The 15,226-nt window shown below is 35.2% G+C and overlaps 1 protein-coding gene across 2 annotated transcripts in view; it reads left to right on the top strand.

Annotated features, from left to right (window-relative positions):
- LOC150103760 (calcyclin-binding protein) overlaps nt 1-15,226 on the top strand; it is a 116,904-nt gene that overhangs the window by 86,930 nt on the left and 14,748 nt on the right. For both annotated transcript variants that reach the window (XM_090396531.1, XM_090396532.1), the window contains exon 4: nt 2,534-2,633. In XM_090396531.1, coding sequence (XP_090252657.1) covers nt 2,534-2,633 — 100 coding nt within the window. The remainder of the gene's footprint in view (nt 1-2,533; nt 2,634-15,226) is intronic.

The following is a 15,226-nucleotide window of genomic DNA, read 5'->3' as shown; positions in this document are numbered from 1 at the left end:
GTCATACTTTCCCGCCCGATAATTCCACATGTACCCTGTCTTAATTGAAAATTCTACACCTTTAGCCACCTCCCAAGTTAAGACCCTATGATCACTCTCACCGATTGGTGGCAATGTGGTCATATTTGTTACAGCCAAATCCTCAGATGTAATTACTAGGTCAAGCACTCTCTGACCCCTAGTATTTTCCATTACATGCTGTCGCAGATAGTTATCCCTTAATAACCGCATAAAATCCAGTTCCTTCCTCCCATGTGTCCTCTCCTCACTCCAATCAATGCGACCATAGTTGAAATCTCCCATAATAATCACCCTCCTTCCACCCATTTCTTCTATTTGCTTGTGCATACTGTCACCACCATCTTTTCCATCACCTGGTCTATAGCAGCACCCAATTGTATATTTAGTTCTGCTAGCCACAATCTCACACCAAATGGCCTCAAATGTGCTCTTTTCTCTATCCTGCAATTCAACTTCTATTCTCCTTGGCTGGAGCTCATCAGCTATCATCAACAATACTCCTCTCCCCATTTTATTCTCTCTGTCATTCCTGAACACACTATACCCATCACATTCAATCCCACTAGTTATATCATCTACAGTCAGCCATGTTTCACTAATACCTATAACCTGTGGTCTGGAAGTGCCAACCATGGCCAAAAACTCTTCCTTCTTGTTCCTAATACTCCTAGTATTAGTGTACATGAATTTAAGACCCCCATTAGCCCCAACCCTACCTTGATGCCTTATATTAACTATCCCACTCTGATTTGTTGTCCTTATTTGCTCTGGCATATTATATTCATTCTTACATTCAACTGCCTCCATAAGGACTGTATCTCTACCCCCCCCCCCTAACAAATCTAGTTTCCCTGAATTTGCACATCCACTACATTCAGCAACACTTTCTCAAGTCTTCTTACACCGTAACCATTCAAATGCAAGCCATCCATCTTATATAGATCCTTTCGCCCATCAAACTCACTCCACACATCCACAAATTCCACACCACTCGTCATACATAACCCACGCATAAAGTCATTTGCAATTATAGCCCTCCTTTTAAACATTTCACTGTCATACCGTGGCAAAAGACTAATCATTCTAACTCTCTCACTCTTTTCTTTTGCTACCTCAAACAATTCATTCAGGTCTTCTATCATTTCCATTTTATCTCCTTTCAAATCATTCGTACCTGCCACAACAATCATTTCTTTCACCCTTTCCTTTTGCTCTCTAATAGACGCAGTTACGTCCTTTATGGTCGCACCAGGTTGGTACGATTTTGTCAAATCCTCTACTAACACACCTCGTACTAACGAGTCTCCATACAGCACTCTATCCTTCATTTTGTTCATGTTCACATTCATACGTCTATTTTTCCTGTCATACCTTTTATTATTGGTTGGTTCATTCAGTCTACTTTTGTTCATGCACTCTAGCTGCTGTTTTGCTCTTTCTATCGCACTATTCAACAACGCGATCTCACTCAATGTATCTATCTCATCTTTTTTGTTCTCTGAGAAACCATTTATACTATCATTCACACTTTCTACATTCACACTCTCACAATTTTCATGTACAACTTTGCCGTTTCTTGTCATATCCCTATTTCCTTCATTTTGAAGGTTGACAAAAATATCACACTCACGATCCGCAATACGCTTCAATTGCGCATTCTCCCTACATTTTCTACACACATTCAATCCTTTATCATCATCTAACCACACTCCGACAGCACTCCGCAAAGCGTACATTTCACAGCTAGTACACTGACTCATTTCTTTTATGCTACCGTTCTTATGGAATAAGAGAGAAATTAGTCGGAACACTAAATTAGCTGTATACAAGACAGTGTTTAAACCAGTTTTAACTTATGGATCTGAGAGCTGGGTCAGAAGTAAAACACTTGACCAAAGACCAGAGACCGCAGATATGAAAGTCTTGAGAAAGATTAGTGGCATGAACAGATGGCGTGAATGGCAATATCATATTAAGAACGATGATATTAGGAAAGAACTTGACATTGTCAGCATCCTGGAATGCATTAGCAAAGCTAATCTCGGGTGGTATGGTCACTTAAACAGAATGGGAGGGGAAAGATTAGCAAAACAAGTGTTCTCTGCCAGGTTGGAAAGAAAAAGACCCAGAGGATAGGTGGATTGATACAGTAAAAAGTGCCTTAGAAGACAGAAATATAAGATCTGATAATATTGGAGTCTTGACAGATAACAGACAGGCTGATTTGGAGGAAAATTGTAGATAGGAAGTTAGTAAGGATGTAAATTTTTCATGTAGTACTATCATATCCTGTACATCCCTTGAGGGTATATATCAGGAATTTGATGATGATGGGTCATTAAAAATAGAATAGTACTGTTGGTTACATTTTGTGATCTTCATAAGTGCTGTAACTTTTGTAGTTCAAATGTTATGTTATGATTTGTATATTTAAATTTTGATGTAAACAATTTTCTTCTTAATGTTTTTTTATCTTTTGTAATTTGTATTTTTTCCCCTCTGTTCTTATAAGGTCAATGGAACTTAATGTGACAGGATTGGAGAATAAAAACTATAATCTTTCTATCAAAAATCTAATGAATAGGATTAAACCAACTGAAAGTTATCACAAGGTATTTATATTTTATATTTATTTTGTGTAACATTTTTATCAAAAAATGTTATCTACACTACACTAACTACACTCTTACTCAGTTTCCATGGATGGTCCCTAGTTCTCCCACCACCAGACCTTTTGAGAAATATTTCCTTTCAATTAATCTTGTAAAAACCCTTCAGTAATTTGTATGTCTCAATCACATCACCCCTTTTCCATCTATCAACCAATTTCTGTAACCCACAAACTTCAACCTGTTCTCATAAGGTTCAGTCAGTAGACCTGATACCATCTTGGTCACTTGAACAATAACCTGGTTGTCTCTTCTCATCAAAGTATTCTTCAGTGATCTGATGAGCTGCTTTAGCCACTTTTGCTATGTGCCCACTAAGCTTTAACTCCGTATTGACTAACACTCCCAAGTTTCTAGCTTCTTTAATTTCTCGTGGAGTACAGTTCCACCATTGTAGTATACAGCTGGTAATCTTTTCACCACAAAATGCATAACCATACACTTTGCCACATTAAACTGACATCCATTCTCCTTTGCCTTAGTCTGTCAGGATTCAAGTTATCCTGCAAAATTTTGACATCATCTGTATTAACTATTGCTGTACTCAACTTTGCATGACTGGCAAATAACTGAACAGTTCCTCTCAGATCCTTTCCTATATTTTTAATGAACAAATGAAATATTAGCAGTCCAACTACAGAACCCTGCGACATGCTACTACTAGTCACAGGCTTTCTTTTGGACTCTACTCCTGAATAAACTACTCTCTGATCTCTCTCCATCAGCCACCCTCTTATCCATCTCACCAACCCTATATATATATCTATCCCTATATGCTGCAATTTACTGATTAGAATTCCATGTAGTATCCTGTCAAAACACTTTTGCAAAGTCCAGCAGTATCTATGTAAACCCATTACCTTTATCCAGCTCAGCTGTCACTGTATTATAAAATGTGAGCAGGTTACTGAGGCATGACCTATCTTTCACATAACCATGCCCCCCCCCCCCCACAGTATCCTGTTCCCCTATCCATTCCTGTATTCTGCTCTTGACCAACTTCTCCAATACTTTCACAACAACTCCTGATATTTTGATTGGTTGGTAATTTGCTACATCAGTCTTGGAACCTCCTTTATGTAATGGAACTATTTCCCCTCTCTTTCCATCCCCCTGGGACTAACCCAGAGCCGAGACTTAGATTAAACAATATGGTCAAGGGCACTGACAATTCCCTTGCTGCTTCACGTAAAACTTGAGTGGGTATACCATCCAATCCTACAACTGTATTCACATCAAGGTTCTGTAATATGCTATGCACCTCCATTTCATTTACTGCAGTTCCTGTATAAGCCTTTGACTATCTCATTCCTGTAATATCACCACCTGGATGATGTACTTTTACAAAGTGTTCACTTTGTAATTCTACTATTTCAACTGATTCAGTCCTCCCTACCATAAGCATTCATTAATATTTTCCATAGAGACATCAGACCAGTTGAAATTTGGACAATGTGAAAAGGTCTTACAGTTGTCCTGATATAAATGTTCCATAAATGTTTCATTAGGCTCTTGTGTAAGAGCTTAGTTTTCTTCTATGGAATCTGTGCTTAGTAGAGATGGCATGTTCAGCTAAACCAGATTACTCAGATAATAGTACTGGATACAAATTTATGTTCTTCACAGCAGACTGCAGCAGATCGGTCTGATTGTCTGAAGTACAAGTCACAGGAGCAAGAAATTTGATAGATACCTGGAAAGTTAAGTGGAGCAAGCTTGTCTTCAGGTGAAGAAAGGAAAGTTGAAATCTGTGAGAGGATGAAAGGACACTACGATGTTGAGATGCCTCAGAACTTTAGCAGTGCATTCAGCTGTTCCTTTAACACAAAGAGGAGGAATCTGATTTCTTCCTGAGATATAGAGACTAGGAGCCTAAAACTGTTAAATGCTTTGTTCATAAAGGAATCATAGAAAAGCAGATTTGATTATATAAGTCAAGTGGATATTAGATCCAGCATTATTTCAAAGCCGAATGTAGAAACTGTGAAAGTTTCATTAGGCAAGTTGACCAGAGAGCTTACGGGAATACACTCCCCTGCATTCACAAGTTGCCTTGATTTGGACTGCATAGAAGACATAGGTGCTGCCCAAGCATCTACATATTCGCCTTTTATTAGTTCATTTTGATAAGGTTTTACTGACCTGACAGCTGTTTTGAACTGGTTGGTTCTCCTCAGAGATCAGGTAGATACTTTAAGAGAGCAAAAACTTGATGATTTGATGTAATTCAGTTTGCTCCACTTTATATCCCCATAATTGAAATCATCTATAACGATAGTCCTCCTTGTATCCATAACTTTAGCTGTCTGTACAGTTCATAGTCCTCTTCAGATGAACTGGTCTGTATCTGTATTGTGTATTTCGTCCTCTTGGTAACTTTTATCTAATATCAAATATCCTCAAACCTGTTTTCTATCCTAATCTTATCACTATTGGAGATTTCTAATCTGGCTGGATTTAATTCTTCTGCAATCATCAGTAGTATGCTCCTTGCTTATCTTGTCCATCCTCCCAGAATAAACTGAATCCATTACATTGTTTTCCTATAATATTATCTTCGTTCATCAACCAAGTCTCACGAAAGCATATAATTTTTGGTTTCAATACATTTACCAATGCTTACCACTCCTCACTTTTATTCCTTATGCTTCTTACATTAGTGTATGTAATGACAGCTGACTACAGGACTCTGAATTGAATTGTGGGACTAATTATGTGGGACATAACTAGTCCCACATTTCCTGGGGTTATTTCTAACTGGTTACTACTCCATCCCTCTCTCACTCTGTAATTACATTCACCACCACTCAAACATACTTTATTCCTACCAACACAGTCACATCATCCACTCATTCTACTTATTACATATTGTTTCAATCTTCATGTCCAGGAAGCATAGAAAGGACTCGCAGAAAGATAAAACCTTTCTTTATACACATCTGTAAACTAGATGTTGCTCGCTCATCTAGTATATCCCATTCACAGATTGCTGTTTATCACTATATTTTTTTCATCCATTTCTGCTTTCTTGATTCTTTAATTCTTCATATTTAATCTCCCTGGTATCTGCCAACACTTTTCTGGCCTTTTTTTATGTAGCATTGTGCAGCATTTATCAAAGTCTTGAAATTTCTAACATCTTGCTGAACTAGCAATAAAAATTTCTTCAATTTTCATTTGAAAATTCTAGGACACATGTCTCTCAGGTGTCCTAGAATTCTATGTACCATACACTGACATGAGTTTCAATTTGAAATCTTCTTCATAAACTTCCTTGTAATAAATATGTTGATCTTTTGATACTTTATATCCAGGTTGAGAGTTTTCTTTCTTAGCCAGAACAGGTTTGTAAGGCAATTCTAGAAATCAATTGCAGAATAATCCTCTTTTGTGAACATTAAATATTTATCACTATAACTTCTTTCTCCCTCTGCTATTTCTTTCAAAATATCTCGAAATTTTGTTGCATTTTCTTAATCTTCACCTACAGATTCACTTATTATTCAAACATGCAGTCCTTTTTTATTTTTAAAATGCTCAAACCATCTAGAACTAGCAATAAAAATTTCTTCAATTTTCATTTGAATACTCTTTTTTCCCCTCCCTCCCTCTTTTGTTGTAGTAATGAGGCATAATGCATTTCCTTTTAATGTATGCACCACAAATAGGAATTCATTTTTGATTACAATCTTTGATCCAAATTGATAAGACACTCCATTTCAGTCATTGCAGTGTTTTTATTCCTAGTGGTTTGCAGATTTACTGCAGCTGACGCAACTTAACCTTTACCCTTATATTTGTCTGCTTCATTCAGAATAGTTTATTCTGTTGACTCATTCATTCTCAAAACTCTGCATATTTCCTGATGTTTGAATCTTTTTATTACTTTAAATTTTTCTTCTAAAGTAATCACCTTTCACTTCTTTTTTAGCATAAGCACTATTCATTTCATTCTTTATTTTATTCATAGTCATTGAGGGATATTAAGTTTTGCCATTACTTTTGGTTCAGTTATTGTTTTCAAACTAATCTGTTTCCCCTAGTAATGTTCATATATTAGTCTGCAGATCATATTCAGGGTGTTGATTGAAATATTAGTTTTAAAACTTTTTAGGACTTTTTACTGCACAAGTAAATTTTGATCAGTAAGTTTTGCTGCTTTATTTATTGAATATTGTCGATACATTATTTATTGGTGCATTTTTATTTGAAAAGCTTGTCTATTAGAAAAGTGCTCCAGTAAATAATAATCACCATCATAATTTCCTGATATGAATCCTTATTTCTAGCTTCTTGTCAATAATTTTCTTCTAAATTAATGTTTTATTATTTGCTTTGGTCTTATAAGACACTAAATTGCTTCCATCCAAAATCTCCCTCTGGGTTGTTTTTCTTAGTCCTACCATCAAGCAATTGCTTGATGGTAGGACTAAGAAAAATTTTGATGGAATTGCTTGATGGTAGGACTAAGAATGCATTGGGTCTTATTTTATATAAATCATGTTCTAAATTAGAAACAAATTTGATTCTCTGTCTTTTATTGACTTTTCTTTTAGCTATGGCTTTTATTCTTTTATATTATATTTCATCTTCTAATCTTTTACTGCTTAACCATTTGTGAGAGGCTTCTTTTTTCTTTTTGATTATTTCTTTGATTGTATCATCCCAGATCTTCAGTTTTTTCTTTTTGTTGAATTTTTTGGTCTTGCCTAAGCTTTCATTTGCTGCTGCATTTAGTATCGTTTTTATATTAAGCCATTCTATTTCTATTTCTTCATTTTGTTCTATTTTATCTAGATATTGGTTAATTCTTTGTTCATATAGCCATTGTACATTTGTGTCATTCAATAATCTAGTTTTATAAACAAATGTTTCAATTTTTCTTTCTGTTCTTGTTACTTGTAGCCATTTAGGTGGTAATCTTAATTTTATCTTAACAAGAAAGTGGTTACTGCTTATTTCATATCCTCTGTGAACTCTAACATTTAGTGAAAATTTTGATCTCTTTTCATTTAATATGAAGTAATCTCATATTGATTTCCATCCTCTTGCTGCCCAAGTATATTTATGTATGTCTTTATGTTTATAAAAGAAATTCATTATTTTTAGGTTTTTATAAACTAAAAAGTCAATCAATTTTTTACCATTCCTGTTTAGAGTATATTCTCTATGTATTCCTATATTATTATTAATTTTCGTGTTTCCAATTCTAGCATTTAAGTCGTCGTCATCATCAAATTCCTGACATGTACCGTCAAGGGGTGTACAGGATATGATAGTACTACATGAAAAATTTACATCATTACTAACTTCTTATCTACGATTTTCCTCCAAATCAGTCTATTACTTGTCAAGACTCCAATATTATCATTATTAGATCTTATATTTCTATTGTCTAAGATACATTGAAGCGTATCAATCCACCTATATCTTGGTCTTCCTCTGAGTCATTTTCCTGCCAACCTGGCAGAGAACACTTGTTTTACTAATCTTTCCTTGCCCATTCTGTTTAAGTGACCATACCACCTGAGATTAGCTCTGATAATACATTCCTGGATGCCAAAAATATCAAGTTCTGTCCTAATACCCTCGTTTTTAATATGATATTGCCATTGATGCCATCTGTTCACGCCTCTAATCTTTCTCAGGACTCTCATATCTGTGGACTCTAGTCTTTGGTCAAGTGTTTTACTTCTGATCCAGCTCTCAGATCCGTAAGTTAAAACTGGTTTCAACACTGCCTTGTATACAGCTAATTTAGTGTTCTGACTAATTTCTCTCTTATTCCATATGAATTTATTCAATTGACTTCCTACCATACCAGCTTTGTTGATTCTGTTGTCTATTTCCATATTTAATTACCATCTTCAGTAAAAATCGTGCCTGAGTAGCTGAAATGTTTTACTTGTTTCACAAGTTCCCCGTTCACAACACAATTGACATTTTCAACAATTCTACCTATTTTCATTGTCTTTGTCTTTTTAATGCTGACCTTCATACCATATCTGTTACAACAGTTATTCAATTTAGTCATGGACTCTTGCAAACTTGTAGCGGATTTATTTAGAAGTATAACATCATCTGCATAAAGCAAAGAGCTGACATTAACATCTCCAATTCTGATATCATGTTTAATACCACTTTCCTTCATAATGAATAACAGAGGGGATAATGTACATCCTTGTCTCACACCAGATTTAACATCAAACCATATTCCTGTACCTCCCTCAATTCTAAATGCCAACTTACAACTCAAATACAGACTAAGTATTGCTTGATATAATGTCCCATTGCCACCATATAACTGTAGCGTATTGACTAGCTTCTCTCTTGGCACCTTGTCATATGCCTTTTCCAGATTGACAAAACTTAAATACAGATCTTTGTTATATTCCCATGTTTTCTCAACTATTTGTCGTAAAGTGAAGATCTGATCAGACAGTCTCTGTTTTGCCTGAATCCAGCTTGTTCTTCACCAAGCTTTTCTTCCACAATTCTTCTCAACCGTTTCTCAAGTATGCTTGCATAGATCTTGCCAGGAACACTCAGTAGGGAAATACCTCTGTAATTCTCACATTCAGTTTTATTTCCCTTTTTATATATGGGTACTCTTAGAGCTCTACTCCAATCATCGGGAATTCGTCCCTACATGCTTTCTGAACTATGCAATGCAGCTATCGTGACGTTCTATTTTCATGTTATGTTCTAAATCCGCCATCTTGGTTCGAGTCACTCTTATAAATAAAACAACTAATTGCGAATTGATCACCGATCCAAAAGTAGGGAAATTTATAATTATACTGCGCCACCCTATTTCCAGATTAGTCTATATAAAATAGTAGGATCAATTCTTAATTAAGTTAGCAGTCTTCTCATTAGGCCGAATCATTTATTATTATTCTACTTGGGGCACCCGCAAGATTCGAATTTTTTATGAACGGTGCAATAAAAGGGAGTTCAGGCAAACACAATATTTAGATTAACAAAATAAAACATTTAATATACGATATATAGCAAATACATGAATTCTACTTTTAAATGAAACAATGCAAATAACTTAATACATCTTGCTAAGTCACTCATTCCAATTCAATGCTCTAAACTTTAACATACAATTCACTGCTTCAAAATTATAAATTTTCTTAATTCAAGTTAATAAAACAAACTTCTCATTTAATCAGTCTGCACACATCTATCAGTTGTACTTAATGTTTAAATTCACAGCAGGTACTAATCAAGGTGGACATTGTTCCAAGCAATCTTATTTCGGACCTCGAACTTCGCAGATACGCTATAGTTAATGTTAGAATAAACAAACATGTATGACTACTCTTACCAGATACAATCTTCAATACATCAATTTATTGCGAGCACACTTATGAATTAACTTATTTCAGCTAGCGGAACACATTAAATAAAATTTTCCAACGCTTTAACTGAACTACTGTTAATCGCGCTTCACTACTCTAAAAAAACAGCAATAAGGTACTGATATCCTTCCTTATTTACTTTTCTACAACAAGTTAAGTTCATTATATTCTTCTCAGGGCAACACAGAATTAAGACGTAATCCAAGATTAACTGGAACTAATCAGAATTTCCCATTGAATGTCCAGTTCTTTATTTATCGATTACGACATCAATTTTCCTCTATAACCACAGCTGATTTCACTTGCAGCTGAGTATAAGATTCACTGCGTTTTTTGCTCACTTCTAAATACTATGCTCTTGAATTTCTGCCCTAAAGAATTTATAATCTTTCTTTCACTTCTTTGCTTGTATCATACCTTCCTTCAGGCTCCGCAAAACTCTTTTCTTTTCTTTCTATAAAATTCTTATTGCCTCCCTTTCTCCTTTCTCGTTCCAAGGTCACGCACTCCTCGACCCGTGCTTGTTTATTTCATGCGTCTCCATGACAACGCATGAACGTAAACATTTCGCTAATGTAATACAACGCTCTGCTCTTACATAACTGATTACATAACATTAAAATTTCACAAATAAGAATAAACAGAATATTTGAGCTTCTTAATCAGCTCTTTCATTACGTATACAATTATTTATAATAACACTTTTCGTTACTTTACATATATATTTTAGTTATCATAAATTTCTACACATATTATTATTTAATGAATTAATAGTAGGTTAAGTTTAGAATAAATACTTAAATAGTAATCCTTAATTAAGGAATAATAAATAATTTTTATACAAATCATGATTAATATATAATAAGCAATGTTAAATGTGAATGAAAAAAATAAATTACACAACATAGTTTCATTCACAATTTAACACAGCCACTGCAAGACTTTTATACCAAAATACTTCAGCATTTCTGGTCGAATATCATCTACTCCTGCTGACTTTCCACATTTCGAGCCTTTGGTAGCTTTTTCTACTTCAAGTAAGATATGTATTCCTGACTGTATGCCTGTTGAGTGTTTCTTACCTCTGTGCTACCACTACTTGTTTCATTTAGCAATTTTCTGAATTAATTACTCCATACTTCAAGGATATCTTTTTCTCCTGTTTTCATGTAACCTTTTTTCATCTCTAACTCCTTTTACAGCACTCTTTCCTCCATTTTTAAGCTTCTTCAACAACCCTCAGAATATCTTACCACCTTCTTGATATTTATTTTCTATGTTCTTGCCAAAGTCCTCCCATGACTTTTGTTTAGCTAGTTTTACACGGTGTTTAGCTTTCTTACATTTGTCTCTGTATTTTCTAAGAGCACAAGCTGATTTATTTGCCAAGAACTTTTGATATGCTTTCTTTTTTTCCTTCACTGCCTCTTTAACTTCCTGTGTCAACCATGGAGTTCTGATTTTTCTATCCTTGCAGACAACTTCACTACATGCCTCTCTAGCTGAATCAATCAGGGCTTTCTTCAACGCTTGCCACTGAATCTCCAAGGTTTGATTCCTGTTCTCAAACTCTTTCATTTTTTATTCAATAATCTTTGTGTATTTTAGTCTACAGTTCACATCTGAGAGCTGCTCAACTTTTATTCGCTTTAAAACTTTCTTACATGTTATTCTTTTCAATATGAAATTCAATTTTATGCTGCTCAAGGCTAAATAGTGATCACTTCCAATTTCAAAATCTCTGTACACTCTGGTTTCCTTCACCAGGGAGAAAACATGAATATCAACAATAACATAGTCAATGAGAATTTTCCTATTCCTTGCCTCTTCTCTCCATGTGAATTTGTGCATATTTTTATGTTGGAACATGGTGTTAGTAATAACCAGTCCATGTCCAGAGCAGAAATCCAACAGATATTTGCCATTATTATTAGCTTTACTCTTTTCTCCAGATTTTCCCAAAGTATTTTTGTATGTCTGACAATCATTTCCTACTCTGCTATTTAGATCCCCAACACGGACCAACTTTTCCTTTTTCATTGTGTGAGTTGCTTTTTCTAAAGCCTCAAAAAATTCCTCCACTTCTACCTTAGTAGAACTTTCTGTGACACCATAGGCACAAATAATTCTCATTGTCCAATTCCCCATTCTGATATTTGCCCACATCACTTGACTTGTGACTGCCTGCCATTCAAGAAGTTTAGCCTCGTATTTTGTGTTGAATACTATGGCAACTCCTTGTTTTCCTTGATTGTCATTTCCTGAATATAACATTTTGTATTTATTGTTCAGAAAGATCTCACCAGTTTTTGTCTTTTTTGTTTCAGTCACCCCTATTATCTTGATCTAATTCCTCAGCTAGCTCCATTTCTTTGCCATTCAGGCTTCTTATGTTGATAGTACCGATCTTTAACTCTGGTGATGTTGAGTTGTGGTGTGCTTTCAGATTTGTTCCAATAGCTGACTTTTCGCTGTTCGCCCTGGTTCCGTGGCGAAAACAACAGAGGCCTTGTTTATCTGGGCGACGCCTCAGTCGTCATGACATTTTGTCATGTTGTACCATATATATACACACATGCATGCACACACACATGGTGGGCTCCCCTATCCGCCATCCATGGGACGCGCTCTCTCTCTCAGGGTTACAAGGTCTCCCAAAAGATGTGCTCATTGTATTCCTCTTAAATTTTAAATACAAAACACTGCTAAATAAAACAAGACATGACTCTTCTGTCAATTGTTTTATTTAGCAATCATTCAAAGTAATTACTCTGAACATTTAGGATATTTTTATCTTCTATTTTCCCTTCATTTCTAAGCTTTTTTTGAATAGCTTAGAAAAGATTTTTTTCCTTCCTGATATTTATCTTCTATATTCTTACCAGTCTTCCCCATGACATTTGCTTAGCTACTTTTACTCATTACATCATTTATATTTATTTAACTTATTTTTGCTTATCTTATAATTTACTGTCTGTTCTCTCAGAATACATGCTGACTTCCTGTAACTTTTGATTTACTTCTTTCTTTTCCATGATTGTCTCTTTAACTTCCTGAGCCCACTTTGGAGATCTGATTTCTCTATCATTTCAGACAAATTCACCACATTACCTCTATGACAATCAATGTTTTCTTCAGTCTGCCATTGGGTATCCAAGATTTAATTATTGTTTTCAAACTTGTTTTTCCTTTAATAGGATAATATTTATATATTTGAGTTTACAGTTCATTCCTGAAAACTACAACTTTGTTTCTCTTTAAATTTTTGTAAATATTTTTTTTTTCATCATCATCATCATCATCAAATTCCTGCCATGTACCCTCAAGGGGTGTACAGGATATGACAGTACTACATGAAAAAATTACATCATTACTAACTTCCTATCTACAATTTTCCTCCAAATCAGTCTGTTACTTGTCAAGACTCCAACATTATCAGATCTTATATTTCTATCGTCTAAGGCACTTTGTACCGTATCAATCCACCTATATCTTGGTCTTCTTCTGGGTCGTTTTCCTGCCAACCTGGCAGAGAACACTTGTTTTGCTAATCTTTCCTCTCCCATTCTATTTAAGTGACCATACCACCTGAGATTAGCTCTGCTAATGCATTCCTGGATGCTGACAATGTCAAGTTCTTTCCTAATATCCTCATTTTTAATATGATATTGCCATTGATGCCATCTGTTCACGCCTCTAATCTTTCTCAGGACTCTCATATCTGCGGTCTCTAGTCTTTGGCCAAGTGTTTTACTTCTGACCCAGCTCTCAGATCCATAAGTTAAAATTGGTTTGAACACAGTCTTGTATACAGCTAATTTAGTGTTCCGACTAATTTCTTTCTTATTCCATATGAATTTATTCAATTGACTTCCCACGATACCAGCTTTGCTGATTCTGTTGTCTATTTCTATATTTAGTTTACCATCTTCAGTAAAAATTGTGCCTAAGTAGCTGAAATGTTTTACTTGCTCCACAGGTTCTCCATTCACAACACAGTTGACATTTTCAATGATTCTGCCTATTTTCATTGTCTTTGTCTTTTTATTGCTGACCTTCATACCATATCTATTACAACAGCTATTCAATTTAGTCAGAGAATCTTGCAGACTTGTAGCAGATTTATTTAGAAGTATAACATCATCCGCATAAAGCAAAGAGCTGACATTAACATCTCCAATTTTGATATCAGGTTTAATACCACATTCCTTCATAATGTGATCCATATAGATAATGAATAACAGAGGGGATAATGTACATCCTTGTCTCACACCAGATTTAACATTAAACCATCTTCCTGCACTTCCTTCAATTCTAACTGCTGACTCACAACTCAAATAAAGACTAAGTATTGCTTGATATAATGCCCCATTGACACCATATAACTGCAGCATATTGAATAGCTTCTCTCTTGGCACCTTGTCATATGCCTTTTCCAAATCGACAAAACTTAAATACAGATCTTTGTTATATTCCCATGCTTTCTCGACTATTTGTCGTAAAGTGAAGATCTGATCCTGACAGTCTCTATTTGGCCTGAATCCAGCTTGTTCTTCACCAAGCTTTTCTTCCACAATTCTTCTCAACCGTTTCTCAAGTATACTTGCATAGATCTTGCCAGGAACACTCAGTAGGGAAATACCTCTGTAATTCTCACATTCAGTTTTATTTCCCTTTTTATATATATATGGGTACTATGAGAGCTCTACTCCAATCATCGGGAATTCGTCCCTCTGTCCAGGCTTTCTGAACTGTGCAGTGCAGCCACTGTAAGACTCTTATACCACCATACTTCAGCATTTCTGGTCGAATATTATCTACTCCTGCTGCCTTTCCACATTTCAAGCCTTTGATGGCTTTTTCTACTTCAAGTATGGATGTGTATTCCTGATTGCATGCCTGGTCAGTGTTTTTTATCACTGTGCTGTCATCACTGCTTGTTTCATTTAGCAGTTTTTCAAAGTAATTACTCCATACTTCAAGGATATCTTTTTCTCCTGTTTTCATTTCACCTTTATCATCTCTAATTCCTTTTACAGCACTCTTTCCTCCATTCCTAAGCTTCAACAACCTCCAGAATATTTTGCCACCTTCTTGATATTTATTTTCTATATTCTTGCCAAAGTGCTCCCATGACTTTTGTTTAGCTAGTTTTACACACTGTTT

This window comes from Typopeltis vanoorti, chromosome 8, assembly GCF_054136105.1.
Source record: "Typopeltis vanoorti isolate ZY-2024b chromosome 8, IOZ_Tvanoo_1.0, whole genome shotgun sequence".
NCBI lineage: Eukaryota > Metazoa > Arthropoda > Arachnida > Uropygi > Thelyphonidae > Typopeltis > Typopeltis vanoorti.
This window is presented reverse-complemented; position numbering and strand designations above follow the sequence as displayed.